Source organism: Neoarius graeffei, chromosome 9, assembly GCF_027579695.1.
Source record: "Neoarius graeffei isolate fNeoGra1 chromosome 9, fNeoGra1.pri, whole genome shotgun sequence".
NCBI lineage: Eukaryota > Metazoa > Chordata > Actinopteri > Siluriformes > Ariidae > Neoarius > Neoarius graeffei.
The window spans coordinates 75046849-75074569 of NC_083577.1; the positions used below are offsets into that span (position 1 = coordinate 75046849).

General features: G+C 43.5%; 1 protein-coding gene across 5 annotated transcripts in view; it reads right to left on the minus strand.

Annotated features, from left to right (window-relative positions):
• hdac4 (histone deacetylase 4) overlaps positions 1-27721 on the minus strand; it is a 588646-nt gene that overhangs the window by 36853 nt on the left and 524072 nt on the right. For all 5 annotated transcript variants that reach the window (XM_060930285.1, XM_060930286.1, XM_060930288.1 and 2 more), the window contains 3 exons: positions 18844-18931; positions 16577-16696; positions 15114-15211 (listed from right to left, as the gene is read on the minus strand). In XM_060930285.1, the coding sequence (XP_060786268.1) occupies positions 15114-15211; positions 16577-16696; positions 18844-18931 (306 nt within the window). The remainder of the gene's footprint in view (positions 1-15113; positions 15212-16576; positions 16697-18843; positions 18932-27721) is intronic.

Sequence of the window (27721 nt, forward strand, 5' to 3'; positions counted from 1 at the left end):
AAGTAATGACGATAAATCAAAGGAGGCTGTGACCCTCACAGAGCCCATGTGCCTCTCACACTTCGCAGATCCCAAACACCTTTTTTAACCCTCTTCTCCCTGGTCTTTCAGACCTGTGTGTGACTGTCCACAGGAGAAAGAATCCAGGATTGGGTTCAGCATCCTTGAATGCAGCCCGTCAGGACCCTCAGTGCTTCGAAAACACGTCTTACAAAACTTCCAATAGTCTATCTAACCTTGAGTGAGATCGAAATGCAAAACACACAAACCAGCAGAAGTGATACTGTGTCAATCCACCAGCATTTTCTGCCCAACTTGCCTCTTGAAGAGTAGGCTCATTATGAAAAAGCGTGCCATGTAAAGTCAAAGAGAATAGCATTAATTAATCACTAAGCGTTCATCCAGACCCCCTCATCAGTCTGGAACACACTCCGTCATCCTTCCCAACACACAGTCAGGGTCCTCGCTAAGTCTTAAAAAGGCCCATTAATGTTCCCACCAGAAACTAGTGGGTGTGCTGCTTTAAATATGTTTAAATACATAACGCAGCATTCGGAAATACTAGAAATAGGAACTTGGAAAGGTGCTCCATTTTTCTTGATTGGCATTATCGTAACCCGATGATTCAATACTGAAGCATTTCAACAATAACCGAGAAGTGTGAACTAAGGGTGTATTCAGACCAGGATAGTTCACTCGCTTTGGTCCGAACCAAATGTTTTTTTTATTTTTTCATTTTGGTGCGGTTCGCTTTCACACTGTACATTTTAGTAAGCGGACCGTCAACAAAGCCACGCGCCCTGAGGTCGTTCAGCTATTGGTCAGAGACGACACGCGCACAAAGCGTTAAGTTCAAAAGTAGTCCTGGAGGCTTTCCGTGCTGTTATTCTTTTTAATGTCATCAAAGCTATATGTTTTTTCCAGTTTTTACTGTTTTCACAATTGTGCGATTGCTATGCTGTTGTACAAGTAATTTATCAACGACGACGACAAAGGGCAAGGCGGCTACGGAGGACAGCGCTGATGAGCGCACATCATGTTGTGACAGTTCTGGCTCTTCACGCAATAGATGAATTTCTTTTTTGCGTCGCTGGTACCGCCACTTTTTGAAAGAACGTCCCTGATTTTAATGTAGGTCTGACGGAGTTTCTTCACTTTTAGCCGACATTGTTCTGGGGAGCGCGTGAACCCCTTCTCCTTCATTTTCTCACTGAATACAGCAAACACGTCGGCATTTTTGTGTGTTCTCTCCAAAAGCTCAGATATGTGGACATCTGCCCATATATCCACAAGGGTACGCGTTTCTTCCTCGGCCCACGTTTGCCCCCTACTCATTTTTTGTACTCTGTAGTCTAGCCTACCACTGGTCTGAATGACTGAACGACTGTTGTAAGGTTCCCTTGACAACCGAAACAGTGTTTGCGCTTTGCGGTGGAGTGTCAAGACACTGTTTCCCATAATGCTCGACAAACGACGGAAGCTCCCGAGGTACAAAAAAGCAAAACTGTCGGATTAGGTCCGGTCTGCTTTCACACCTCCAAAAGATCCGCACCAGGGTTCCTTTGGTCCGGACCGAGTCCGACCTTGCGGCTCGGTCTCGGTCCGCTTGTTTGGTCCGGACCAGAGTTCGGTGGTTTGTATTCAGACCAACCCAAAAGGACCGGACCAAGGGAAATTTGGTTCGTTTGGTCTGGACCAAACAACGTAGGTGTGAATACGCCATAAGAAATAAAATAAAAAAAGGACAGTTCTCTTTGGACTTTTTCCAGGCTCATTTCTGAGACAGGATTAATGGCAACTGTCAGTATCCCACTGTGTTTAGTGGTTATTGTAGGCCAGTACCCTGACAGCAGTGCTAAAAGAACAGACTGTGCCGCTCTCAGTGGCTTTCCCAGGGCCAAAGGAACATGCATTTACAGCATATGGGCTTTCCTCTCTTTCCCAAGAACTTATCAGAAAACGTCAAAGCCCTTTACCCAAAAAAAAAAAAAAAGAAGACACCACCCCATCTTAGTCATAACACAATTACCATCAGTATGCTTTCCCATCAGTTATCCTGAAATTCATGTGGAATTTTCCCTCATTTCCCAAAGCGTAAAGTGCCTCCTCCTTTGAGTCTTTTACCAAGAAAGATATTTTTGGCAAATTATTAGGTCACCTAGCAATCACTGTGATCACTGACTCCAGTCTTTCGTTTGAAACTCATATCGATAACATTACCCAGATAGCTTTCTTTCATCTCAGAAATATTGCTAAGATAAGAAATATAACGTCACAACATGATGCAGAAAAACTAGTTCACGCTTTTGTTACCTCCAGGTTGGATTATTGTAACGCCTTACTGTCTGGATGTTCCAATAAAGCCTCGGTCGCAACCGGCCGTACGTGCTCCTACGGCCGGTCTACGTGCAAAAAACGCAAGAAACGCACGGAGGGCGCGTGTGTGACGTGCTGATTTTCGAGCCGTAGACCGTCCGCAGAGGTTCTTTGTCATGTCAAACAAACTCTACGGGTGCTTATGTTTTTTTCAGGTTGCAAGACAAACTTACAGCCAACGTGCGTCTTTCTCCATGAAAAAAAAATTGCAGCGATTTGGGAAACGCCAAAAAATCGTACGTCCGGTTGTGACCTAGGCTTACGTGCATAAACAAGCTTCCAAATGCAGCAGCAAGAGTCCTTACTAGAACTAGAAGATATGACCACATCACCCCTGTCTTTTCCACACTGCGCTGGCTCCCAATCAAATTTCGTACTGATTATAAAAAATACTACTATTGACCTATAAAGCACTGAATGATTTTGCGCCGCAGTACCCGAGCGAACTTCTGCTCCTCTATGACCCGCCACGCCTACTTGGATCAAAAGGTGCAGGCTATCTGTTGGTACCTCGTATAGTGAAGGCTACATCAGGGGGCGGAGCCTTTTCTTACAAAGCTTCACAGTTATGGAACAGCCTTCCAAGTAGTGTTCGGGACTCGGACACAGTCTCAGTGTTTCAGTCTCGGCTGAAAACATCTTTTTAGTCAATCCTTTTCTTAATAACTTTTTATTAGGTAAAGGAGTAGATCTGGAGGGTCCTCAGGCATCGTGTTTTGTTAAACTGGGATGTATGGATGCCGTCAGCTCCCCACTCTCGCTCATTCACTCGGGTTTGTTGACGGTGTAGTGGCTGGCTGCATTATGTCCCGGGGCTCCCTCATGTCTGCGTTACCTTCTGGCTCTCCCCTTTTAGCTATGCTGTCATGATTAGTCTTGCCGAAGTCCCTGCTTGCACTCAGTGCACAATGTACACTGCTCTTAACTGTTAAGTGACACCAGGCATACCAAACAACCTGTGTTTTCTCTCCCCCCGTCTCTCTTTCTATCTGTCGAGTTACATGTCAATCCTGAAACAACAGTGATGCTGACCTCTTCTGCTCCTCGGACCTGCCTGATCCATCCTGATGCCCTACGTCTGGCTGGAGTCTCATCACATCGCTCCTGTGGAGGACGGCCCCATATGGACAGTTGAAAGTCGTACTTGGAAGACGGTCTGGACACTTAGTTTTGCTATGATGGCTGAGGACTACAGTTGCCATGAACAGTTTTGCATTCAAGTCTCCACCTTCAACAAAATAGACTTCATGCTAAAACCGTAATGAACTTCCTGGTTGCACAGTTGTACTTTGTGACTATATAGGACACACTTATAGAAGCAAGTTATTTATAATTACACTATCCTGTTATTACCCAGATGAGGATGGGTTCCCCTTTTGAGTCGGGTTCCTTTCAAGGTTTCTTCCTCATGTCGTCTGAGGAAGTTTTTCCTTGCCACCGTCCCCACAGGCTTGCTCATCAGGGATAAATACATTTATTAGGGATAAAATGAGCTCATATGTTTAAAGTCTTTAATTTTTTGTAAAGCTGCTTTGCGACAATGTCTGTTGTTAAAAGCGCTGTACAAATAAACGTGACTTGACCTAGCCTGATAAAACTTGCATTCCTTGATTTTGAGTGTGTTTTAGTGATCTATCGTGAAGGCTTGGTTGATGTTAACAACTAATGAGTTGTTATTCACGAATGAGGAAAAATGAAAGTAAAAACCCATATAGTGGGCTAAAGGTCCACATGTACAAATTGGCTACTGGAAAGATGCAAGAGCTAAACCCATCTAAGAAACCTTTTTAAAATTCTGATGGTTGGGACCAGTTTCTAGGCCTGGATGGTCATGATGTTTGGGACCAGTTCTAATACTCGACGTGGCTCATCAATCAACTCCTTTGTGAAATCTGCAGTGAGCCCAAACAGCCATTGGAGAGTGAAACAGCCTTTCTACCTCTTCTCTTTTATGGCTAGTGGCAGTACATATGAAAGAGTCCGAGTCAGAGAAGCGTAGTGTGTAGAACTGGAACACGCCTTGGCAGGAGCAACTTGTTGGAAGACAACAGAAGGTTTTGTATCTACAGGATATGATGATACTACACCAAATCGAGATCAGGCCAATTTGTAAATGATCCAAACAGATGCTCTTTTAAACGCACACATTTTGGAATCTGAGAAGGTCTTCTTCACATGGCATTGACAAGAAACACGCCAAGGTCCTTCTCATTAAGGCTTCATCCGCTCCACCAAAAATAAATGCACGAAATCCACCTCCGGTTACACATTACTGAACGTCTTGCAGAGGAAAATGCTCGCAATGGAAGACCCAAACAGCAGCTGATCCACTGCAGAAGACATCGGGATCATGAGAGATGGTTGGTGAAGATTTATGAGCGATAATTAGCAAAAGGCTTCTACAGATTCTTCTGCAACGCACCGAGACAAATTGCGAGAAGTGGAAGCGGGACAGGGGACCATATGCTGTCAAAAAGTGATTCATCCTTACAATTCTGTCTAATTCCCCAAAAAAGAGGAAGGCCAGTAGTGGTTAGAGGAAACAATGGGGCCTACTTGTAAAACCACCAGGACCCATGAAGGGTTAATACTATCCAGGGCTATCTGTCAGGCTCAAAGGCTTTTCCAATCTCTCCTATACAAAAAAAAAAGTCAAGAAAGACCTAAAAGGAAAAGAAGGGGGAAAACACTTCAAAGCCTTGTCATCTGGCATTGCGGAGAGCTGGTTTGAATTAACTTCAATTCTCCTCTCCTTTTCCAAGTTCATGGCGAGAATGCCTTGGCTTCTGGTTTTCATTAGAGCCAATTTTCTTATCTTTTTTTCTCCCTCTTTCTTCATCTCAAGCTTGATCCCCTGTAAATGCAACGTGGCACTGAGTGTAGCTAAATAAGAAGGTGCTGCCCGCAAGGCACGCATTGTCTCACACGGCCCACAAAACGCAGCTGAGGGGGAAATAAGAAAAATGCAGAGAAAGGGAAACAGTGGGAGGGAGACAGAAAGAGAGAAAGATGTTGGTTGTTTACACCAGAGCAGCCTTTATTTATCTGTTCCTCTCATCTGTTTGGTGGGTTACAGATTTTTCCATTCAGACTTTATCATTACTGCAATAATGCATTATTTACCAAGAGCACAGAGAGAGAGAGAGACAGATGAATTAAAAACTGATGGTAGTTGATGGAAAGAGAGAGAGAGACGGGAAGGACAGTGCAAGAGAGCAGGAAGAGAGAGACAAAAAAGAAAGATATATGGACTGCTGGGCTCTCCCTCTGCAGTCTCAAGGGAGCGATAAATCAGTGTTCAGAGAAGGGTGCAGTGCTGTGCGAATGATGTGAGAGGCAGGGTAGTGAGAAAGAGAGTGAGAGACAGTGGGAGTGAAGAAGAGAGAGCAAAACAAGGAAGAGTTTGGCAGGGGGATGGTTCCTTCAACGGGCTGGAGCTCAAAAAAAATAAAAAAAATATCGCCAAACATGGATTTAATGCATCAGATAATTGCCAAGTCCTTCATGTGGTGGATTGAGTGCATTAGCAAAAAGAAGAACGTTAAACCGAGCATTGTATAAAAAATGAGAGTTTCTCTGAACAAACTCCCCTGTCCTGGACAGAAAAGTGCTGCTAACTGTGAGCCTTCTTCATTCATTTATTTATTTTCAGTTACTGCTTTGTCCTGGTCATGTTCACGGAGCTTATTGGGCAGGAGACGGGAACTGACTTCTGTGACGAGTTGCATATATCTGTTTGCGGTTTCTGACTGAAGATAAGCCTCATTTCTGAGTTGGAGGAGCTTTGGGAAGCGCTGGGTGATGAATTAGTTTAATGTTCAGTAAGTTTACTCTGAGAAGTGAAAACTGATGGAAAGAGAGAGAAGGGAAGTGCAGTTCAAAGTTCAAATGCACCACTGGACCAACATTTTTGACGACAGACGTGCTTAATGCCCAACCTCAATACAAGTTATTACAACATGGTACCAGTCTACTATCAACTTAGTCTGGTTAACACCAGACCATATCGCAAGTGAAATATGGTCTGGAATCCGCCTATTGAATTTCTCGTAGGGGAGGTGTGGTTTACGATTGTCAACGGCCGTTTATTGGACGTTGCGAATGTCTATCATTTGGCGTATACGTAGCCCATGGCCAATCATGGCAGTTGTACCCGGTGACGTAGTTAGAGCGACGAAGACGACGAAGAGGCAACTCTTGATAGCATTTTCCTGCTCTGGACCAAGCTGTGCCGCAGAAATCCCGAGATCGCCTGCCTCCTTTACCTGGTTTTCCACCAAGGCAGTCAGTGACGAGACTACCGCAACGACCGGGGTTTGGCTAAACCCCATCTGCTTAGCCACTAAGGGGGCTAGTTGGTAAATGAGACTTTTACCAAACCCTGTCGGGAGCAAGGCAAAGGCATCTGTCTTCGTGTCAATGAAAGACTGTAACGCCAAACGCTCTTCTTTTTTTTAAAACAAACTTTCGCTCTAAACTATTCAGAACAGTGTCTAAAGCTTGATCGAAAGTTTGGTTCGTATCGCTCGCCGCCATGTTAAATGTGATCCGTAAACAGTCCCAAATAAACTACAAGCTTCCGTTTGTCGAGTAGTACGCGTCACCATCTTTCCACCCCTCCCCACTCTCTGATTGGCTCCCTAACTCAGCCGAGCCTTTAGACCATAGTTTCCATGCTGTCTTTTCAGATTGGAACGATTGTGCAAAGCAGCATGGGATTTCCCAGGCTACTATCAACTAGTGTCCCATGATTATTGCTGTGTTTCATGGATGCAAGGCCAACTACAGCCTACAGCCAGCAATTGCATTTACAATTTATATTTGATTTAGAAGACGTCTCAAAACGGTAATTTCAAACCTGATCAGGGTTGTCAGGGAGTGCCAGAAGGGAGGAAGAGACCTGTCAGTGCAAAAGCGCATTTACTTTTCCAACACGGTACAGTCCAATGCAACAACTCCTGAACTTTCCTTTAATAAACTGACGTGCGACATTGAAACCCTTGGTAAAAGAAATACGTTGAAGGTGTTGTGGGGGGAAACAGAATTCCAAAAATGTCAATTCCTTGCAAATTTAACCTTCTCACCATTACATATTAAAACTCCAAAAACACACGTACACTATATGGCCAGAAACTTGATGCCTGATCATCACCCCCATATGCGGTTCTTCCTCAAACTGTTGCCACAAAGTTGGAAGCACACAGTTGTACAGGATGTTTTTGTATGCTGGAGAACTGCACTTACTGGAATTAAAGGGGCACGAACCTGTTCCAGCATGACAATGCGCCTGTGCACAAAGCAAGGTCCGTAAAGACATGATCTGCCGAGGTTGGTCTGGAAGATCCTGAGTGTCCTGTACACAGCTCCGACCTCAACACCAGTGAACACCTCTGGGATGAACCGGAAGACCAAATCCTCCTCACCAGACATTAGTACCTGATCTTACTAATGCGCTTGTGGTTGAATGAGTGCAAACCCCAGTTACACCCCAAAATCTAGTGGTAAGCCTTCCCAGAAAAGTGGAGGTTATTATAATAGCAACCGAGGACTAAATCTAGAACGGGCTGTTCAACAAGCACAAACTTTATTTCATTTCAAAACACTGCACGACTGCTTACTTTTCATCCAAGCTAATTATGTTTTTTGACTGTATAGTTGTACCGTCCAGTGAGAGGAGATCGCACAATAGACAACAGAGGAGCAGAGAAGAGAAACGAAGCAGGGAGAGAGACGAAGAGGAGAGCGGGCCAGGCTGCAGTGTTATGGGTACCATGATCAGTATGAATGGGCTGACTGTATGGGGCTGTGTGCCAGTTTAAGAGTGGCGGCTGGCAGGAAGGACTTGGCCTGAATCATCCAGCAGCTCAGCAAAGTGTGCTTCTGAGAGTCCCACACCACAGTACCACACACTGCTGCTCCAGCAGACTGGTTCTCCTGCGACTAACCCTGACTCACGCTTCAACACGTTATCCCTCATATTCCTCAGCCAATGACACGCCGTATTCCCTTAGGGTTACAGAGTAATGCTGCTCGCTGCACAGAGCCCAAATATCATACATCAGCTGTTTACTTCAAGCTTTTCAGTGTAGAGGTCTGCATTACTGCCAAACTCCATTGGAGCATGTGGAACCCGACGCAACAGGATAAAAAGGGTGCAGGAGGAAGCAGGTGGTCAAGTAGCTAGTGCAGGTGGGAACTGGGGGGAGGGGACGACTGGGAAAGAAATTCTACTACCTGAAATTTCCTCACCATAATATTTTTCCATCTTTTGATCAAGATGGATTCTTTTCAAATGTTAGATCATTGTTTCAACACTTAGTCTAGTATAAGCCTTAGCAAATGCTAACGGTTTGCAGCCGAGAATGAAGCGGCTGGGATGAGAGTCAGCACCTCCAAGTCAGAGGCCATAGTTCTCTGCCGGAAAATGGTGGAGTGCTCCCTCCGGGTTGGAACTGGGTTGCTGCCCCAAGTGAAGGAGTTCAAGTATCTCGGGGTCTTGTTCACGAGTGATGGCAAAATGGAGCGCGAGATGGACAGGTGGATTGGCGCGGCGTCAACGAGTAATGCGGACGTCGTACCGATCCGTCGTGGTGAAGATGGAGCTGAGCCGAAAGGCAAAGCTTTTGATTTACCAGTCAATCTATGTTCCAACCCTCATCCACAGTCACGAGCTTTGGGTAGTGACCAAAAGGATGAGATTGCGGATGCAGGCGGCTGAAATGAGCTTTCTATGTAGGGCGGCTGGGCTCACCCTTAGAGATACTGTAGGGTGAGGAGCTCAGACATCCGGAGGGATCTCGGAGTAGAGCCGCTGCTCCTTCATGTCAAAAGGAGCCAGCTGAGGTGGTTCAGGCATCTGATTAGGATGCCTCCTGGGCACCTTCTTTTGGCGGTTTTCCGGGCACGTCCAACTGGGAGGAGACCTCGGGGTAGACCCAGAACACGCTGGAGAGATTACATATCTCATCTGGCCTGGGAACGCCTTGGGATCCCCCAGGAGGAACTGGAAAGCGTTGCTGGGGAGAAGGACGCCTGAAATACCCTGCTGCCACCGCAACCCGACTTCGGATGAGCGGAAAAAAACAGACGGATGTTCCATTTATAGCTACATTTATAATAGTGGAAAGTCTGCAAAACAATGTAGTTCCTGTTACCATTAACAGTGTTTCTTCCTCTTGAAATTAATGAGAAAAAAGTAGCTTGTCACGCTATTGAGAAACCACAAATGCTTCGGCCATGAAAACTCTCTCATGTTGGAAGGCTTAAAGTTACAGCGTTAACTCTGACTGGAGACTCCTTCCAATAATTCACCATATTAGTAATTACAGTCAATGGTACTATGGCGTAAGCATTTTTAAATCAAAGGATTGTGTACTGTAGAATACATAATTAGCGGATGTGCGCTAGGCTTACCTACTTGTGTCGTGGCAAATATGGAGTCATTGAGACATCCACATGTGCTGAAAATAAATAACTAAAAGGCTAATAAAAACATGAGAAGTAACGAAAGGCAGATCCGACATTTGTAACCCGAACGGAATGCATTTCTGTGGGACTTTTGCTGTGCAAGCGAAAGTGAGATAAATGCCAGCAGCACACGGTATAAACAGACTGAAGATAACGTGTGCGCAGGACCACTCAGTGTAAGAAGTGTGCTGTGGGAAGCTACATGTCTGGCCTGAGTGAAGAAAGCGCCGGGTTATACAGTGTGTGAAGCAGCTGGCATCACTTAGACCCTGCGTGCGGAGCTTAGGCCGGAGTGAAACTGTGCTGTTTATCAGTGATGCGCTGCAGGTAGATTTACAGTGCCCGAGAGACTGGAAGAGAGGACCAAAGGCTGATTGGAGCACCGAGAGGGAGGTCAAGAACACGGATCATCCAGGTTCATCGCAGACATGCTGTGGGCTGTTTGTCACACCGCTCGTCTACCTGCAGGATCAGAGCGAACGTGTTCTTTGTGGATCGACCCCTTCAAAGCAGAGGTCTGAACTAGGCCGTGTGCTGGCGTTCTTGGGGGAGAGGGTTATTAATAGTCCCAGACACCAGAGCTAATGGGGCTCAGGCCTACTGGCACATCCTCAAAGACTCGCTTCAGCCCCCGTACACAGATAAAAGAGACCGGCCAACGGAGGGGCGGTGCTTAAACAAATTGTTACAAGACATTGTTTTGGAAGCTTTCTTCTCCAACTTTCTTTTACTCGCTCTTAGATGCTGAAAATCTGTGTGAAAGTTTGAAGCAACATGCACATTTTCTTAAGTTGCTTCTTCAGGATGGAGTCAGTGCAGTGGTTCTGTGAAGCTTCCCATTATTTGCATGCAGGAGTGCAATACGTTTTCTGTTTTACCTTCCTTAAAATTCACGCATACATTCAGTTGCTCACTACTTGAAAGTTTTAACAGGGTTATGGACACCGCTGCTTTCAATATTCTCTGGACGTCAGAGTAGGAGGCAGGAGAAAGCTCAGGGACACATCAAGCTTATGCAAAGTAAAAGAAGAGACAAACTGTAACTTCAACAAGTTGAAGGTACAGTGGCGCTTGAAAGTTTGTGAACCCTTTAGAATTTTCTATATTCCTGCACAAATATGACCGAAAACATCATCAGATTTTCACACAAGTCCTAAAAGTAGATAAAGAGAACCCAATTAAACAAATGAGCCCAAAATATTATACTTGGTCATTTATTTATTGAGGAAAATGATCAAATATTACATATCTGCGAGTGGCAAAAGTATGTGACCCTCTAGGATTAGCAGTTTTCAATCAATGGGATGACAATCAGGTGTGAGTGGGCACCCTGTTTTATTTAAAGAACAGGGATCTATCAAAGTCTGATCTTCACAACACATGTTTGTGGAAGTGTATCATGGCACGAACAAAGGAGATTTCTGAGGACCTCAGAAAAAGCGTTGTTGATGCTCATCAGGCTGGAAAAGGTTACAAAACCATCTCTAAAGAGTTTGGACTCCACCAATCCACAGTCAGACAGATTGTGTACAAATGGAGGAAATTTAAGACCATTGTTACCCTCCCCAGGAGTGGTCGACCAACAAAGATCACTCCGAGAGCAAGGCGTGGAATAGTCGGCGAGGTCACAAAGGACCCCAGGGTAACTTCTAAGCAACTGAAGGTCTCTCTCACATTGGCTAATGTTCATGAGTCCACCATCAGGAGAACACTGAACAACAATGGTGTGCATGGCAGGGTTGCAAGGAGAAAGCCACTGCTCTCCAAAAAGAACATTGCTGCTCGTCTGCAGTTTGCCAAAGATCACGTGGACAAGCCAGAAGGCTATTGGAAAAATGTTTTGTGGATGGATGAGACCAAAATAGAACTTTTTGGTTTAAATGAGAAGTGTTATGTTTGGAGAAAGGAAAACACTGAATTCCAGCATAAGAACCTTATCCCATCTGTGAAACATGGTGGTGGTAGTATCATGGTTTGGGCCTGTTTTGCTGCATCTGGGCCAGGACGGCTTGCCATCATTGATGGAACAATGAATTCTGAATTATACCAGTGAATTCTAAAGGAAAATGTCAGGACATCTGTCCATGAACTGAATCTCAGGAGAAGGTGGGTCATGCAGCAAGACAACGACCCTAAACATACAAGTTATTCTACCAAAGAATGGTTAAAGAAGAATAAAGTTAATGTTTTGGAATGGCCAAGTCAAAGCCCTGACCTTAATCCAATGGAAATGTTGTGGAAGGACCTGAAGCGAGCAGTTCATGTGAGGAAACCCACCAACATCCCAGAGTTGAAGCTGTTCTGTACGGAGGAACGGGCTAAAATTCCTCCAAGCCGGTGTGCAGGACTGATCAACAGTTACCGCAAACGTTTAGTTGCAGTTATTGCGGCACAAGGGGGTCACACCAGATACTGAAAGCAAAGGTTCACATACTTTTGCCACTCACAGATATGTAATATTGGATCATTTTCCTCAATAAATAAATGACCAAGTATAATATTTTTGTCTCATTTGTTTAACTGGGTTCTCTTTATCTACTTTTAGGACTTGTGTGAAAATCTGATCTCGTTTTAGGTCATATTTATGCAGAAATATAGAAAATTCTAAAAAGGGTTCACAAACTTTCAAGCACCACTGTAAAGTCTGCTTGCATCTTCCAGTAGTGCACTGGCTGCAGGGGCAAGGGTTTGCCAAGGGTCTAACAGCAGGACACTTTCTCAACCTGCACCACGCATGCATGGCTTAAATAAACACTCAGAGTGCAGACTGGCAGTGACATGAGTGCTCAAAAGAGGAATAACAATGAAAATATTAAAAAAAAAAAAAAAATCACACCTAGTTAGCCACTGAGAAATGGACTGTTATCAAGGTTATTATAGTTCATACAAATCGTCAGTGAAAATGAAATAATGTACAAACAAACAAACAAACAAACAAACCAACCAACCCACCCACCTGGAAATAACTAAAATAAAACAAAGAAAGAATGTAAATAATATATATATATATATATATACAGTGCTGCGCAAAAGTCTTGGGCACATGTAAAGCAATGCTGTCGACCAAAAATGACTTAAGAAATAATGAAATGAAATGTTTCAACCTTTAAAAAAAAAAAAATACTATAAACAGTAAGCAGTAAGCCATAATAAATGGAACAGTCAATATTTGGTGTGAGACGACCCTTTGCTTAAAAAAAATAATATAAAATAATAATAATAGTTGTCTCAGGTCCAGTGAGTGCAGTTTTATGCGGAAATGATCTGTAGGTTTTACTGAGCATCTTACAGAACCAGCCACAGTTCTTCTGGACACTTTGACCGTCATGCTCGCCTCTTCATTTTGCACCAAAACCCAGCAGCCTTCATTATGTTTTCTTTTTTAATCTGAAAAGTCAGCTCTTATGGAATATGCTGCTCAGATACAAACATTTTCTTTCTGTAACATGTAACAGGGATCCCAGCAGTAATTGAAAAAAATAGAGGAATGTAAGAAACTATCACCGTGCCGCACGGTGGTGTAGGCTAGTGGTTAGCGCTGTCGCCTCACAGCAAGAAGGTCTGGGTTTGAGCCCCTTTCTGTGTGGAGTTTGCATGTTCTCCCCGTGTCCGCGTGGGTTTCCTCCGGGTGCTCCGGTTTCCCCCACAGTCCAAAGACATGCAGGTTAGGTTAACTGGTGACTCTAAATTGACCGTAGGTGTGAATGTGAGTGTGAATGGTTGTCTGTGTCTATGTGTCGGCCCTGTGATGACCTGGCGACTTGTCCAGGGTGTACCCCGCCTTTCGCCCGTAGTCAGCTGGGATAGGCTCCAGCTTGCCTGCGACCCTGTAGAACAGGATAAAGCGGCTAGAGATAATGAGATGAGAAACTATCAGCAGGGGTCAAGGGGGCTGCCTGAAGCTGTTGAGATTTTAACATTTAAAGATGCTCTAGAACACATTTTTTACATAGATTTAACATAAAAAAGCAACAGAATTTAACCATAATGTGTATCTATTTGATGCCATATTTTGTAATCAAATGACATAAGTGGCAAAAAAAAAAAATTATAAAAATTAGACGAAAATGTAGCTTTGAAGAATATACTTGCCTAAATATTCCACTGATTTTGTTATAACAATAATATCCAGAGTTCATCTCATTTGTTTATTTTTTTTGTTTCAAGTTAATGTCAAAACTAGTCTAATATAAGCCACATTCATTTTTCAAAAATCATGAATACGAGCAGAAATCAATGATTCAGTAATATTAGATATATACATATGTACAGCAAATACTGGAGATATTTGATTTAAACCTTTCTCTTTTTGAAAGGTTTCACTGCAAAGGAATTTAATGCTCTTTTCTGGGGTGCATTCTGTCTTTCCTCCAGTTTTCTCTGCTTTTGTTTCTCTGATCTTTCCTTCTGCTTTTCTGATGTTCCTGCAGTGCTCTGAATTAAGTTCAACGCATTAGAAACAAAAGCACGAACGGAGTTAAAACATGCTTTCTAGCAAATGGGCGCAGCCATATTGTTTTCTTGTTCTATCGCGTACAGTCTCGCGGTCAGTGTTGCCAGATACTCCTGACGTTTTCCAGCCCAAAATATGTTCAAAACCCGCCAAAATGCACTTGAAACCCCCCAACTGGGCGGAGAACCGCGCAATCTGGCAACACTGCTCGCGGTATTTACATCAATTTAACTTCCGAGTGTTCCCGAATGTCAACGAGAACAAATGAAGCCGACGAAAACATCGCTAAACAAGCAAACCAAATCAGAACGTATTCTGCTGGTCATTTTACTTAAACATATTTTTAATGGATATACAAGAGATTTAAAAAAAAAAAAACCCACTTTCGCTAGAAAATAGCGGAATTCCGCTAAATAGCAGACGTCTGGAATCCCTGACTTAATTGTGTGCTGGAAAAAACAAACAAACAAACAAACAAACAAACAAACAAACAAACAAACAAAGGTTTGGAACTCTAAAATGCTTTTGTAATGTTCTGACTCGATAATGTAGAAGTCAGAAAATAGAAATCTATAACAAACTTTGTATAGAAAAAAAGTTACCTCAGACTTTTGCACAGTGCTGTATTTTTCTAGTTTAGTGTTGAAAACGACTCCATAGCTTTCAATTTGCTCCCAGAGCTTAAATTCTTAAAACTGGAACTATAAAATTAATACAAATCTTAAACAATAAACATGTCCATCAAAACAGCATTAAAAACTAAATAAAATATTAAAATGAAAATACAAATCAGAACTAGAACAACAATGGTAGTTACCGGAAGGCAGCCAGATATTCCACGTCTCCCATGGGAGGCTCCAGACCACCTGTGAAGGCCATGTTCACGTTGAAGCCCACGCCAGGCCCCGAGCCCACCTGGTACACAAACACAGACACACACAGTCTTTAATACAGCAAAATAAAATAAAAACCTAATAAAATAATCAAGGATGAACATTTTAGCATTTTGGACCCAGACTTCAAAAAAAAAAAAAAAAAAATGTGGTTTAGTTTTGGTTACAACATGGAACCTCTATGATCCAGAAGGAATCACTTACAATGCAAATATCCTGATTCATGACAAAACTGAAACAGCAGGAACTTTCTCAGGAACTCAGAAACATTAACGACGTGATTGTTAGAGGAATCAGGGCCGAGTATAGTTTCTACAGCCGAGATTCAGACCTGATTTCTGTTTCAGATTCGATTTTTTTGTACGTGTTGCTCCAAAACTTTTTAGATGGCGCAGGTTGTACAGATATAATCTGATGTCCTGTTTAATCCAGTCTGACTTTATTCAGGATAAAGTTGTTCCTAAAGATGAATGAATGAATAAATGATGCACTGAATGACAGCGACTGCTCAAACACAAGTATCATAAAATGAGCAACTGTCTTAATGGGCGATTAGGGGGGTAAAAAAACCCCTGCATTTATCTCATCTCATTATCTCTAGCCGCTTTATCCTGTTCTACAGGGTCGCAGGCAAGCTGGAGCCTATCCCAGCTGACTACGGGCAAAAGGCGGGGTACACCCTGGACAAGTCGCCAGGTCATCACAGGGCTGACACATAGACACAGACAACCATTCACACTCACATTCACACCTACGGTCAATTTAGAGCCACCAGTTAACCTAACCTGCATGTCTTTGGACTGTGGGGGAAACCGGAGCACCCGGAGGAAACCCACGCGGACACGGGGAGAACATGCAAACTCCGCACAGAAAGGCCCTCGCCGGCCCCGGGGCTCGAACCCAGGACCTTCTTGCTGTGAGGCGACAGCGCTAACCACTACACCACCGTGCCACCCCCTATATAGTCCCCTGCATTTATTCAGCAAGCAATTGCTGAAAAGTTAAAAAATAAAAAATAAAAAAAATTCTGTTGCGTTTTTGTCTTTAATCCAAGATGCAGATAAAAGTGCGTGCTGTGTCCATGTTTCTAGCAGCATGGCAAATGAGATTTTGCTTTGAGTAAGTACAGCTGATTTAAAAAGCAACATCAATGTTAACATTTACACAAATGTTTGATGTTAATATCAAACTCCTCCGCGTCTGCTGTGATGCTAGAACTATCACTGCTGTTATTGTACATACTGCTTAAGGGCCTAGTGGGATCTAGGACTAGGTTGTGTGTGTGTGTGTGTGTGTAGGAAAATGAAATGGAGAGAAGTATTATTCTTCTTTTCTCGGTCTGTGAGACATGATGAGTCGGTGCCTCAGCTGCGTCTGTGGTTCTGACCTCATCAGGAGCGCCGCTGCCAGGAAAGAAGTTCCCGTCGTCATAGCGATGCAGAGACAGATACAGCACATTGGGGTCACTGTAGAAAGCCTGCTGGGTGCCGTTGCCATGGTGAACGTCCTAAAAGAAGAGCGTGGTGTCATCACTCAGTGTTTACAATAAACACAAATACATACACAGTCACGAAAACAAAACGCGTGGACATAATCGTACGAACATGAAAAAATTCCGTCGCTTGCATAATGTCAAAATCAGACGCTATGCTGGAAAAGACATTGTGTGACGCGTTTTCATAACATTAAAAATGTACAAACATTCTATTCTGAGCTCACGGTCATAATGTTTAATAGCTTTGGGTCTCTCGTCATGTGTCTTTTGATCTGAGGTGCTGTGTGTCATGCCGTGTACTGCTCCGGCATAAGTGCTGCGTGACAGACAGGAGGAAATGAACGGCATTTCAAAGGCATCCCGAGACCTTAATGATCTCAGTCGAGTCTGGCCAGCAGGATTACTGCACACCGCGGCCCATATCATGCCACTACAGGCCTGAGAGGGACACGCACTGACCTACATACGTATAATATATTAACCCACTATGAACAGTGAATGAAATAGGTTCGGGTTTTGACAGAACGTGGCTTTACAGTGAGCACAGAATAGATTTCATCATCTTTTAAAGGAGAACTGAAGTCATTTTTAAACTTGCTTTATTTCTTAATTAACGTGTTATTCAATTACGTTTTCGGTTTTAGTAACCTTACAATATATCGTGACTCGTATTGGCAACTAATCGCAATTAAATATTATACTTATCGGCCTATTTGGTTTTTAGCCGTGTTGAATTTAGTTCGTTTGGTCCACGGCAGGCGTCGCTTATCCGCGCGATCTTCATGAGACTTGTGCGAGACTTCGAAACGTCAAGTGTCAGCACCGCCATTTTGAAAATTGTTTTCCAAACGAAGTATTGCACAAAAACGAGTTTAAATGACGATTATTGAGTACTTTTTTCAAACTTTCCTGATTGCTATCAAAACAAACAAAACTTCCGGCTTGATTACGTCAGCATTCGAAAGAGGGCGGGCGCGTCTTTGAGAACGTTGGCAGATGTCGGTCGCTTTGATTTCCGCTGTACGTTTTACTTCCATCCTACGACATCTCGCACAGGTCTCAACGAATCTCATTTACGGCCGTCGCTTTGACATATGGACTGATATATTACAGAGCATATTTCAAACACTCAGAACTTGCTACAGCCGGGACAAAATAGCGATCAAAAACACATTCCGATATTTAATAAAATGAGACGAATAGAATTTTGATGATAAAAAAATCTGCCTACAGTCCTCCTTTAAAACAGATATCTTAATAATATTAGAAATGATAGCGTGTTCGAATGAGCGTATTAATATAAATCTCTGATCTGAATTGCAGACGACACGGCTATCAGAGCTGCTGTTACAGAAAACCAATCAACTCCTTCTGTGCGGTGATGTAAATACATTCTGAGACCACTGAGTTTTCAAGAAGCAATGCTGCGTATCTGATGTTGTTCTATCCACATTCACTGGATATGAGCAATCATGCGCTCTGGCTCCTCAAATACTAGGATATCAGCTCATATACCAAGAGTAGAGAAAAACAAAATGGCAGCTTTGTTATCGTATTTAAAAGAAACCGAAATAGCTAAAAGAATATAGTTGGGTTTTTTCCTCCCCAGTATCTCCTGTTCTACTCTCACTCCAGCCCAGTCAGTGGCGGTAATGCGCCTTTAAGTTGGTTTGTCAACCGCCAAAAAACCTTAAAGAAGAAGAAAATGGCGGCGTCTGTTGCTGAACCAACCGAGGACGAAATAAAAACTCAACTCGAAAACAAAACCCCAAAAATAGACACACACAAAAAAGCAACAAACTATGGAATAAAAGTATTTGATGGTAAAAACGTACGTTTATTTTTATTTTTCAAGAATTATAGCATTTTTCACAAATTGCTACTGCGATTTCGCCCGTTTGTTTCGATTCTAAGCAGAAATGATTTTGTCGGACATTTTGCATAAAGAGTTATTTATCGAATGTGCAAAAAAAAAAAAATCCATTGAATGTGGATAGAATAAAACAGTTATTCCACTCAATCTCGTCATGCATGGCTTATAGCCGACGAGGCGCGTAGTTCACGTATGACTCGATTTCGGGGAATAACTTAACCGTCGAGTTGGTTTAATTATTGACATTCGGTTGTTTTATTGGTCAGACCTTTGAGAAAACACTCACCCAGTCCACTATCAAGATCTTGCTGACATTCAGCCGCTGCTGGAGGAGTTTGGCTGCGATGGCCACCGAGTTGAAATAACAGAATCCCCTGTTATTGCAAAGAGAGACAAAAGTGCAGGCAGAGCGGTGGATGAGTAAGGGAGCACAGAGAGAACAGGAGAGCAGTGTAGTGTGGCGTGTGTAAGCCTGTGTAAAGTGGACCCCCTGGTCGAGTGGATTCTCCCATTTCACTAATGACAATTCACCCACAGGGTTCTGGCTACACTTCAGAGTGGAGAGAACAGTGCTTTGGCCTGGCCTGCAGCCCATACACAGTGATGCACCACTACACACACACACACGGCCTCTGCTAAGCCTGGCACACTCACCACAGCATTGCAACAGCCATCTGATTTAACCTTTTCCCAAAGCCTCAGTGGAACAATTGTTTCACTTAACCTTTATGTAATGAGGCCAGTTTAGTGAAGAGGCTTTTCTGTAAAACAAAGAAGGAAGTAGTAATACGGATCACTTACTGCACAGGTATTTAACACACACACACACACGCACGTATACAGTATCAGTCAAAAGCTTGGGCATACTTAATCATTATTATGAACTTTTGACTGGGACTGTACACGCACATTTTATATTATATATATTAGGGTGCATCAGTTGACCCCTAAAAATGAAAAGTTCCTACGATCATGATGCATTTTTGTTTTTATGTTCCTTTTGGTAAGAAAACACACTGGGTGAAATATTTTGACAAAATGCAAAAGTTTAATGGTGGCACCAGGAGCTCAAAGTTATGGAAAAAGCTGCTATTTTATGACTTTTATGACAAAATTTCGATCACTTTTCATGAAACATTATGGCACCTTATAGAGTATACCAAATATCTTAGGCCAAGTTTACATTAGACCGTATCTGTCTCGTTTTCTTCGCGGATGCACTGTCCGTTTACATTAAAACGCCTGGAAACGCCGGGAAACGGGAATCCGCCAGGGTCCACGTATTCAATCCAGATCGTGTCTGGTCCGGTGCTGTGTAAACATTGAGAATACGCGGATACGCTGTGCCGAGCTCGAGCTGGCGTCGTCATTGGACAACGTCACTGTGACATCCACCTTCCTGATTCGCTGGCGTTGGTCATGTGACGCGACTGCTGAAAAACGGTGCGGACTTCCTCCTTGTATCACCTTTCATTAAAGAGTATAAAAGTATGAAAATACTGCAAATACTGATGCAAATACTGCCCATTGTGTAGTTATGATTGTCTTTAGGCTTGCCATCCTTCCACTTGCAAGTGGTAAGTGACGCGCATGCCCGACATGCACTGAGATCTCACACACAGCGGCTCAGTCCCGAATCACAGCTCGTGCGCTCCACTCGCGTGCTCTGTGAGCTGCGCAGGGCCGGAGTGCGCACCCTCCAGAGGGCACTCGCTGTTCAGGGCGGAGTGATTTGGAGCGCAGGATGCCTGCGGAGCCGAGCGTATCCGTGTATTGGCGTTGCTGTGTGCACACTAATCGTTTTAAAAACGTTAATCTGATGATCCGCTGATACGGTCTAATGTAAACCCCACCTTAGATACACATTTTTAGTACATATTCTAAATATATTATCAAGCACAGTTTGAGTTTTAGCTCTTCACTGAATCATTGTTCAACTACTTTTAAACAATACAAATGTATTATGAATCGCATTAATGCTTCTCAATCCCTTGCAAAGGTTCTTAACATGATCTCTGGGTCACAAGAAATCAATAAACAGAGTCCAACATTGTGATTCAAACCTTACGCGAAAACATAAAATAAGCGTTTTTTGGCAAAAAAAATGAACCTCATGGTGCCACCATTAGACTTTTGAATATGGTCAAAAAATTTTACAGGATGTCTTTATTGGTGAAAAGGAACACCCAAACAAAAATACATCAGATTTTATGAAAGTGAGGGCAACTGATGCACCCACTCAACAAAAATAAAAACTTTACACTCGTTTCAAAGTGAATAATTTGAACATTTTAGAAAATAGGTTTGAAATAACGATTGTATTCAATGATCTTGTAATTAAAGATGCTATAGCATACAGATCATGTTTGTCATGGAATCGGTTCCACCGGAAATGCGACGACAATGTCCATGATCAAAAACTGTGAGTCACAACTTAATGAAATCATGTCGATGTCGGGTGTGTCCTCCATGGGCGTTCACAACTGCGATACAACGTCTCCTCATGGATTGGATGATGCGTCTGAACACAGCTTGGGGAATGCGCCGCCATATTTGTACCAACATGGCACCAAGCTCCTGCAAGTTCTGTGGAGGGTTCCTTACGGTCGGCTGTGGTGCCGGTTTGATGGAGACGTGTCTGGAGATTATGGATGGTCTGTCGACTGCATCCCATAACCCTCGCGACGTCAGTGACGGATGTTCCCGTATTCAGCATGCCAATGGCACGTTCACGCTGAATGCTTGACAGTCGTGGCATTGCAAATTAACGAATAATTAACCATAAAACCTTGTTTTTCTGAGATGACACTCTACTCTGCTACCGTGAGATCAATTGCACGTGTATCAATAGGTCAAGTCACTTGTGTCACGTGGAAACGTGATTTTAGCATGCAGTGCTCTCGCACGTGCTACGTAGGCCCGACCAGTAGAATGAATGTGTGACGTAATGCCCTTGACAATGCATTTAACCATAATCACAACAAGAACTCTTTAAAGAGAAGTTTCTAAACACTATTTGAAAAATAATGAGTGTCAAGTTTTTATTTTTGCTGAGTATATATGCGCACGCACTGAGCAACTGAAAAACAAGCCACTGAAATTCTTTCAATCTTGACAGTGAAAGTCAGTTTGCTCTCAAAACTAGCACGCGTGTCATAATAATACGAGCTTTCGATAACTTCACTGTTGAATTCCTTTCGAGCAGCCAGGCCACTGGGACGGGGAAGTGTGTACACTTGGCCAGGATGTTCACCTCTGAGCTGGGATTCATTTATGTTTCAGTGTGTGTGTGTGTGTGTGTGTGAGAATGAGTTACATCATACTGTATTAGAACACTTTCACACATGCAGTGATAAGTCCATTAAAACTGAACTCTGGTCTGGTTTCTCCCCCGGTGTAGTTTGTTTAGGTTTGTTACTCAGAATCAGACCAAAACAACCTTTACAAGATCGTCTCGACTCGGTTCCAGTCAAACTTGTGCATGGTTTTATTGCAGGAAGAACTCGGAATGGAACAAGATCAACTGTGAGCTACTGCTCACTTACGTACCCCCCGCGCTTATATCAGAACGCGAGCAATCGAAGGAACAGGACACAAAGGCTACGTTCACACTGCAGGCTGAAGTGACTCAAATCCGATCTTTTCGCCCATATGTGACCTGTATCCGATCTTTTATTGACAATATGAACGACACAGATCCGATTTTTTCAAATCCGACCCAGGCCGTTTGGATATGTGGTCCTAATTCCGATTCCTATCCGCTCTTTTCATATGCGACTTCAGTCTGAACCGCCAGGTCGCATTCATCCGACTTACACGTCATCAACAAGCCACAAACGTCACTATTCTGCGCTGAAGTAGGCGGCGGGTCTCTCAAAAAAGTTACAACAACATGGCGCATAATCACGGGCGCAGATAGAGGGTGGGACTCGTCCCACCCAGATTTAAATTCACCTCGTTCGGTCCCCCCCACTTATAGGGAGGAAAAAACGTCTATGCTGTCTTTCTTTGCATAAGGCAAACCTCACGGAAAAATCAAAAGACTAATTACCATTCGGTTTATTGAGGTGCACGGCAGTGTATACATAGTTGCAACAACTCACATAAAACAAAACAAAGACTGATATTCGGTTGGTTGAGCTGTGCAGACTGCACAGGTTGCGAGCTCGAGCTTGGTTGCTATGGTTACTAACAACAAGTTTGACAGGCATATCGGAGTTTGGGGTTGGTTTGCTGGCAGCTTTGTCCCCCCCAGTTTTTTGTCCCTCCCAGTTCAAAAAACGTATCTGCGCCCCTGCGCATGACATCAATGCGAGGGACGCTTCGGGCTGTGAAGGTTCTGAATCTTCTCAATGGAAGGACGCAGAGGTTAGGGAGCTGATTTCCATTTGGGGGGATACAGCTATTCAAGCTAGATTGGATGAGTCATACCGCAATCGGGCGGTTTTACTTCCGTAAACACTGGCCATGCTCACTGCGTGTGACGTCGTCGTATCCTGCAATGCGCATGCGGAACACTTTTAGGTCGCTTTTCGTTCATACTGAGGATCACATACAAGTCGCATATATTTGTTAATGTGAACGACCTCACAAAAAAATCGGATTTCACAAAAAAATCGGAATTGAGCATTAAGCCTTGCAGTGTGAACGTAGCGTTAGGCTACGTTTACATTAGACCGTATCTGTCTCGTTTTCTTCGCGGATGCACTGTCCGTTTACATTAAACCGCCTGGAAACGGGAATCCGCCAGCGTCCACGTATTCAATCCAGATCGTGTCTGGTCCGGTGCTGTGTAAACATTCAGAATACGCGGATACGCTGTGCTGAGCTCTAGCTGGCGTCTCATTGGACAACGTCACTGTGACATCCACCTTCCTGATTCGCTGGCGTTGGTCATGTGACGCGACTGCTGAAAAACGGCGCGGACTTCCGCCTTGTATCACCTTTCATTAAAGAGTATAAAAGTATGAAAATACTGCAAATACTGATGCAAATACTGCCCATTGTGTAGTTATGATTGTCTTTAGGCTTGCCATCCTTCCACTTGCAAGTGGTAAGTGATATGCGCTGGGATCACACACACAGCGGCTCAGTCCCGAATCACTGCTTGTTCACTTCACTCGCGCGCTCTGTGAGCTGTGCAAGGCCGGAGTGCGCACCCTCCAGAGGGCACTCGCTGTTCAGGGCGGAGTGATTTGGAGCGCAGGATGCCTGCGGAGCCGAGCGTATCCGTGTATTGGTGTTGCTGTGTGCACGCGAATCGTGTATTGGTGTTGCTGTGTGAACACTAATCGTTTTAAAAACGTTAATCTGATGATCCGCTGATACGGTCTAATGTAAACATGGGCTTACACTACATTCACACTGCAAGGCTTAATGCTCAATTCCGATTTTTTTGTGAAATCCGATTTTTTTGTGAGGTCGTTCACATTAACAAATATATGCGACTTGTATGTGATCCTCAGTATGAACGAAAAGCGACCTAAAAGTGTTCCGCATGCGCATTGCAGGATACGACGACGTCACATGCAGTGAGCATGGCCAGTGTTTACGGAAGTAACCTAAAGTTTCCTGTGTATGACAGTAGCCAGCATGGAGCACCTGGCGATGATGCAGTTGTTGTTGCGACGGAGCCAGAACATGCACAATAGCCTGATGTTAAGGAGGAGGTTGAGAAGGAAGAGGGCAAGGGTTTTGGCTCAGGCGTTCTGTGGGGTAGTGACTGCAACCTCCGTTCAAAGGAACATCAAAGCCATGTTGTTGTAACTTTTTTTGAGAGACCCGCCGCCTACGTCAGCGCAGAATAGTGACGTTTGTGGCTTGTTGATGACGTGTAAGTCGGATGAATGCGACCTGGCGGTTCAGACTGAAGTCGCATATGAAAAGATCGGATAGGAATCGGAATTAGGACCGCATATCCAAACGGCCTGGGTCGGATTTGAAAAAATCGGATCTGTGTCGTTCATATTGTCAATAAAAGATCGGATACAGGTCACATATGGGCGAAAAGATCGGATTTGAGTCACTTCAGCCTGCACTGTGAACGTAGTGTTATTATGAATGTTGACTTCGACAAATAATGAAACAAGTAATAAAGAGCCGTGTCTCTCCCCAGGGATTTCAAACAGCATCTTGGTTAACTGCCTTTTTGCTTCTTGAAATAGCGTCAAAACCCACGCTATATGTTTCATAAACACATTCAGTCGGTAAACAGGAAGTCGATGTGCGACAGACCTGAAAACGGTAAACACGGTATAGAACCCCAAGCTGAAGCTCGGTACCGAGTGGCTATGATTTGTGGTTGCTGAGAAAAAGGGTGTTTCGGATGGACAGAGATAACCCAGTATACCCCTCCTCCTTCGGAGCGGGGGTATAATGAACTGTAGGAAGTTGTGTATTTTGGGCTGCAGGTGGAATTTTTTTGTTCAACAGAGCCACAAGGTGCAAACAATCAAAGGACAGAGCTACAGTGCCACAGAAACGTGATGTGTTTTAGACTGAGGAACAAAAAGAGAAAATCGAGCGTGGATGTGATGCACAAAACAGTTTAAAATTGTCTCATTCTCATCTCATTATCTGTAGCCGCTTTATCCTTCTACAGGGTCGCAGGCGAGCTGGAGCCTATCCCGGCTGACTACGGGCGAAAGGCGGGGTACACCCTGGACAAGTCGCCAGGTCATCACAGGGCTGACACATAGACACAGACAACCATTCACACTCACATTCACACCTACGGTCAATTTAGAGTCACCAGTTAACCTAACCTGCATGTCTTTGGACTGTGGGGGAAACCGGAGCACCCGGAGGAAACCCACGCGGACACGGGGAGAACATGCAAACTCCGCACAGAAAGGCCCTCGCCGGCCACGGGGCTCGAACCCGGACCTTCTTGCTGTGAGGCGACAGCGCTAACCACTACACCACCATGCCGCCCTCACTATGAAATCACATCTGGAAAATGTATGGAATGATGTGGTAAACAAAAAAGTGTGAAACAAACAAACCATGTTTCATATTTTAGATTCTTCAAAGTAGCCAAAGTTTACCCTGATGGCGCTTTGCACACTATTGGCGTTATCTTAACCAGCTTCATGAGGTAGTCATTAACCTGGAATGCTTTTCAATTAACATCTGTGCCTCGTCTAAAGTTAATTGGTGCAATTTCTGGCCTTTTTCATGCGTTTGAGATCAAACAGTAAATAGTAAATCATAAAAATACAGTAAACAGCCCTATTCCACAACTGTAGTAATCCATATTATGTCGCGCTGTGAATATATAAAGTTGTATATATCAGACAGCCTTTAAAGTTTGATGAAGTCAGTTTCAGGCTTTGGAGCAGGCTTTGGCAGTTTCAGGCTTTGGCAGCCCTGCATAGTCACTTGAAAATGCATCTTTGTCCACTTCGTAGGGGTCAATTCCCCCAATCAAGGCCAGTTTGGCTGCATACCGTTGTTGTGAGATGTCGTCTAATGTATCTATATACTTCTGTTTGCTTGATTTTGCCGACATTGATCTTTATTTTAGAAAACTGACTATATAACTTCATAAATTTGTCCGAGATAACGTAGCCGGTAGTGGCGATGGTCCGTTTTGTTTGCCCCGCAAGATGGCGGCTGGGGGGCGTTCCCCGGAATGCCGTGACATTAGTGAAAACTATCTATTGAAAATTTGTGAAATCGCTCATGGAATCCACATACCTTTAGAATTTCTCGTTCAAATTTTGAGGAAGAAATCTTATACTGCTCAACATTAAGCCTGTTCAGTTTCATTTGCTGAGACTATGTAGTTTCTGGGATATTTACATCTCAAATAATATTCAAGTTTTTGAAACACTCTGTGTGTGTGTGTGTGTGTGTGTGTGTGTGTGTGTGTGTGTGAGTGTACGTACACACATGTTGCAGGTCAAATCATTTCCACCTAGGTGATATATATATTTTTTTGACCTGGGTTCAAATTTTTAGCCTAGTTCATAATTTGCAACCTCGGTAAAATTTTGGATTATCTAAGATGCCAAGAGGTTCAAGACAGTTATAAAGGCAAAAGGTGGGCAAACAAATGAATTCAGAATATTTACCACATTCAGAAATGCTGATACAAACTTCTGAACGAAGATCATTTCTATTTTTCAGTATTCATTTATTTTAAAAGGATGTTGGTTTCCTCTGGGCTATCTGGTTTCTTTCTCCTGGCCAAGAACATGCCAGAACGCAATACTGTGTGTGAAAGACTGTGTGTGTGCACGCGCACGCGTGCGGTGACCAGAAACGGATGGGTTTCTCATCCAGGGTGTATTTGTTACAGGTTTAAAAATTTTCACCCGAGGTGATTTTTTTTTTTTTTTTGACCTGGGTTAAAATTTTTAGCCTAATTCATAATTTCCAACCTAGGTCAAATTTTGGATTATCAAAGATTCTTAAACTGGATTTTCCATCACTTCTTTTGTCTCTCGTTCTTCCATCCACTTCCTCTCTGTCTCCACCTATCTAGTATTTCATCGTCTGTCTGTCTATTCTTATCTACCTACACTACCGTTCAAAAGTTTGGGGTCACCCAGACAATTTTGTGTTTTCCATGAAAAGTCACACTTTTATTTCCCACCATAAGTTGTAAAACGAATAGAAAATATAGTCGAGACGTTTTTCTGGCCATTTTGAGCATTTAATCGACCCCACAAATGTGATGCTCCAGAAACTCAATCTGCTCAAAGGAAGGTCAGTTTTATAGCTTCTCTAAAGAGCTAAACTGTTTTCAGCTGTGCTAACATGATTGTACAAGGGTTTTCTAATCATCCATTAGCCTTCTGAGGCAATGAGCAAACACATTGTACCATTAGAACACTGGAGTGAGAGTTGCTGGAAATGGGCCTCTATACACCTATGGAGATATTGCACCAAAAACCAGACATTTGCAGCTAGAATAGTCATTTACCACATTAGCAATGTATAGACCAGACCTGGGCATTTTACGGCCCGCGGGCCGCATCCGGCCCTTTGGTTCATTCTGACCGGCCCACGTAAGGTTAATTAGAAATTACAAAATAAACATATTTTCTAATTTTACCTCATGCATGGACTGAATGTGCATTGCTTTTATTTTGAAGTTGTGTTCAACAAAAATGCAATGCGCGCGACATGAAATTCCACGAAACCTAATCCCGCGATAA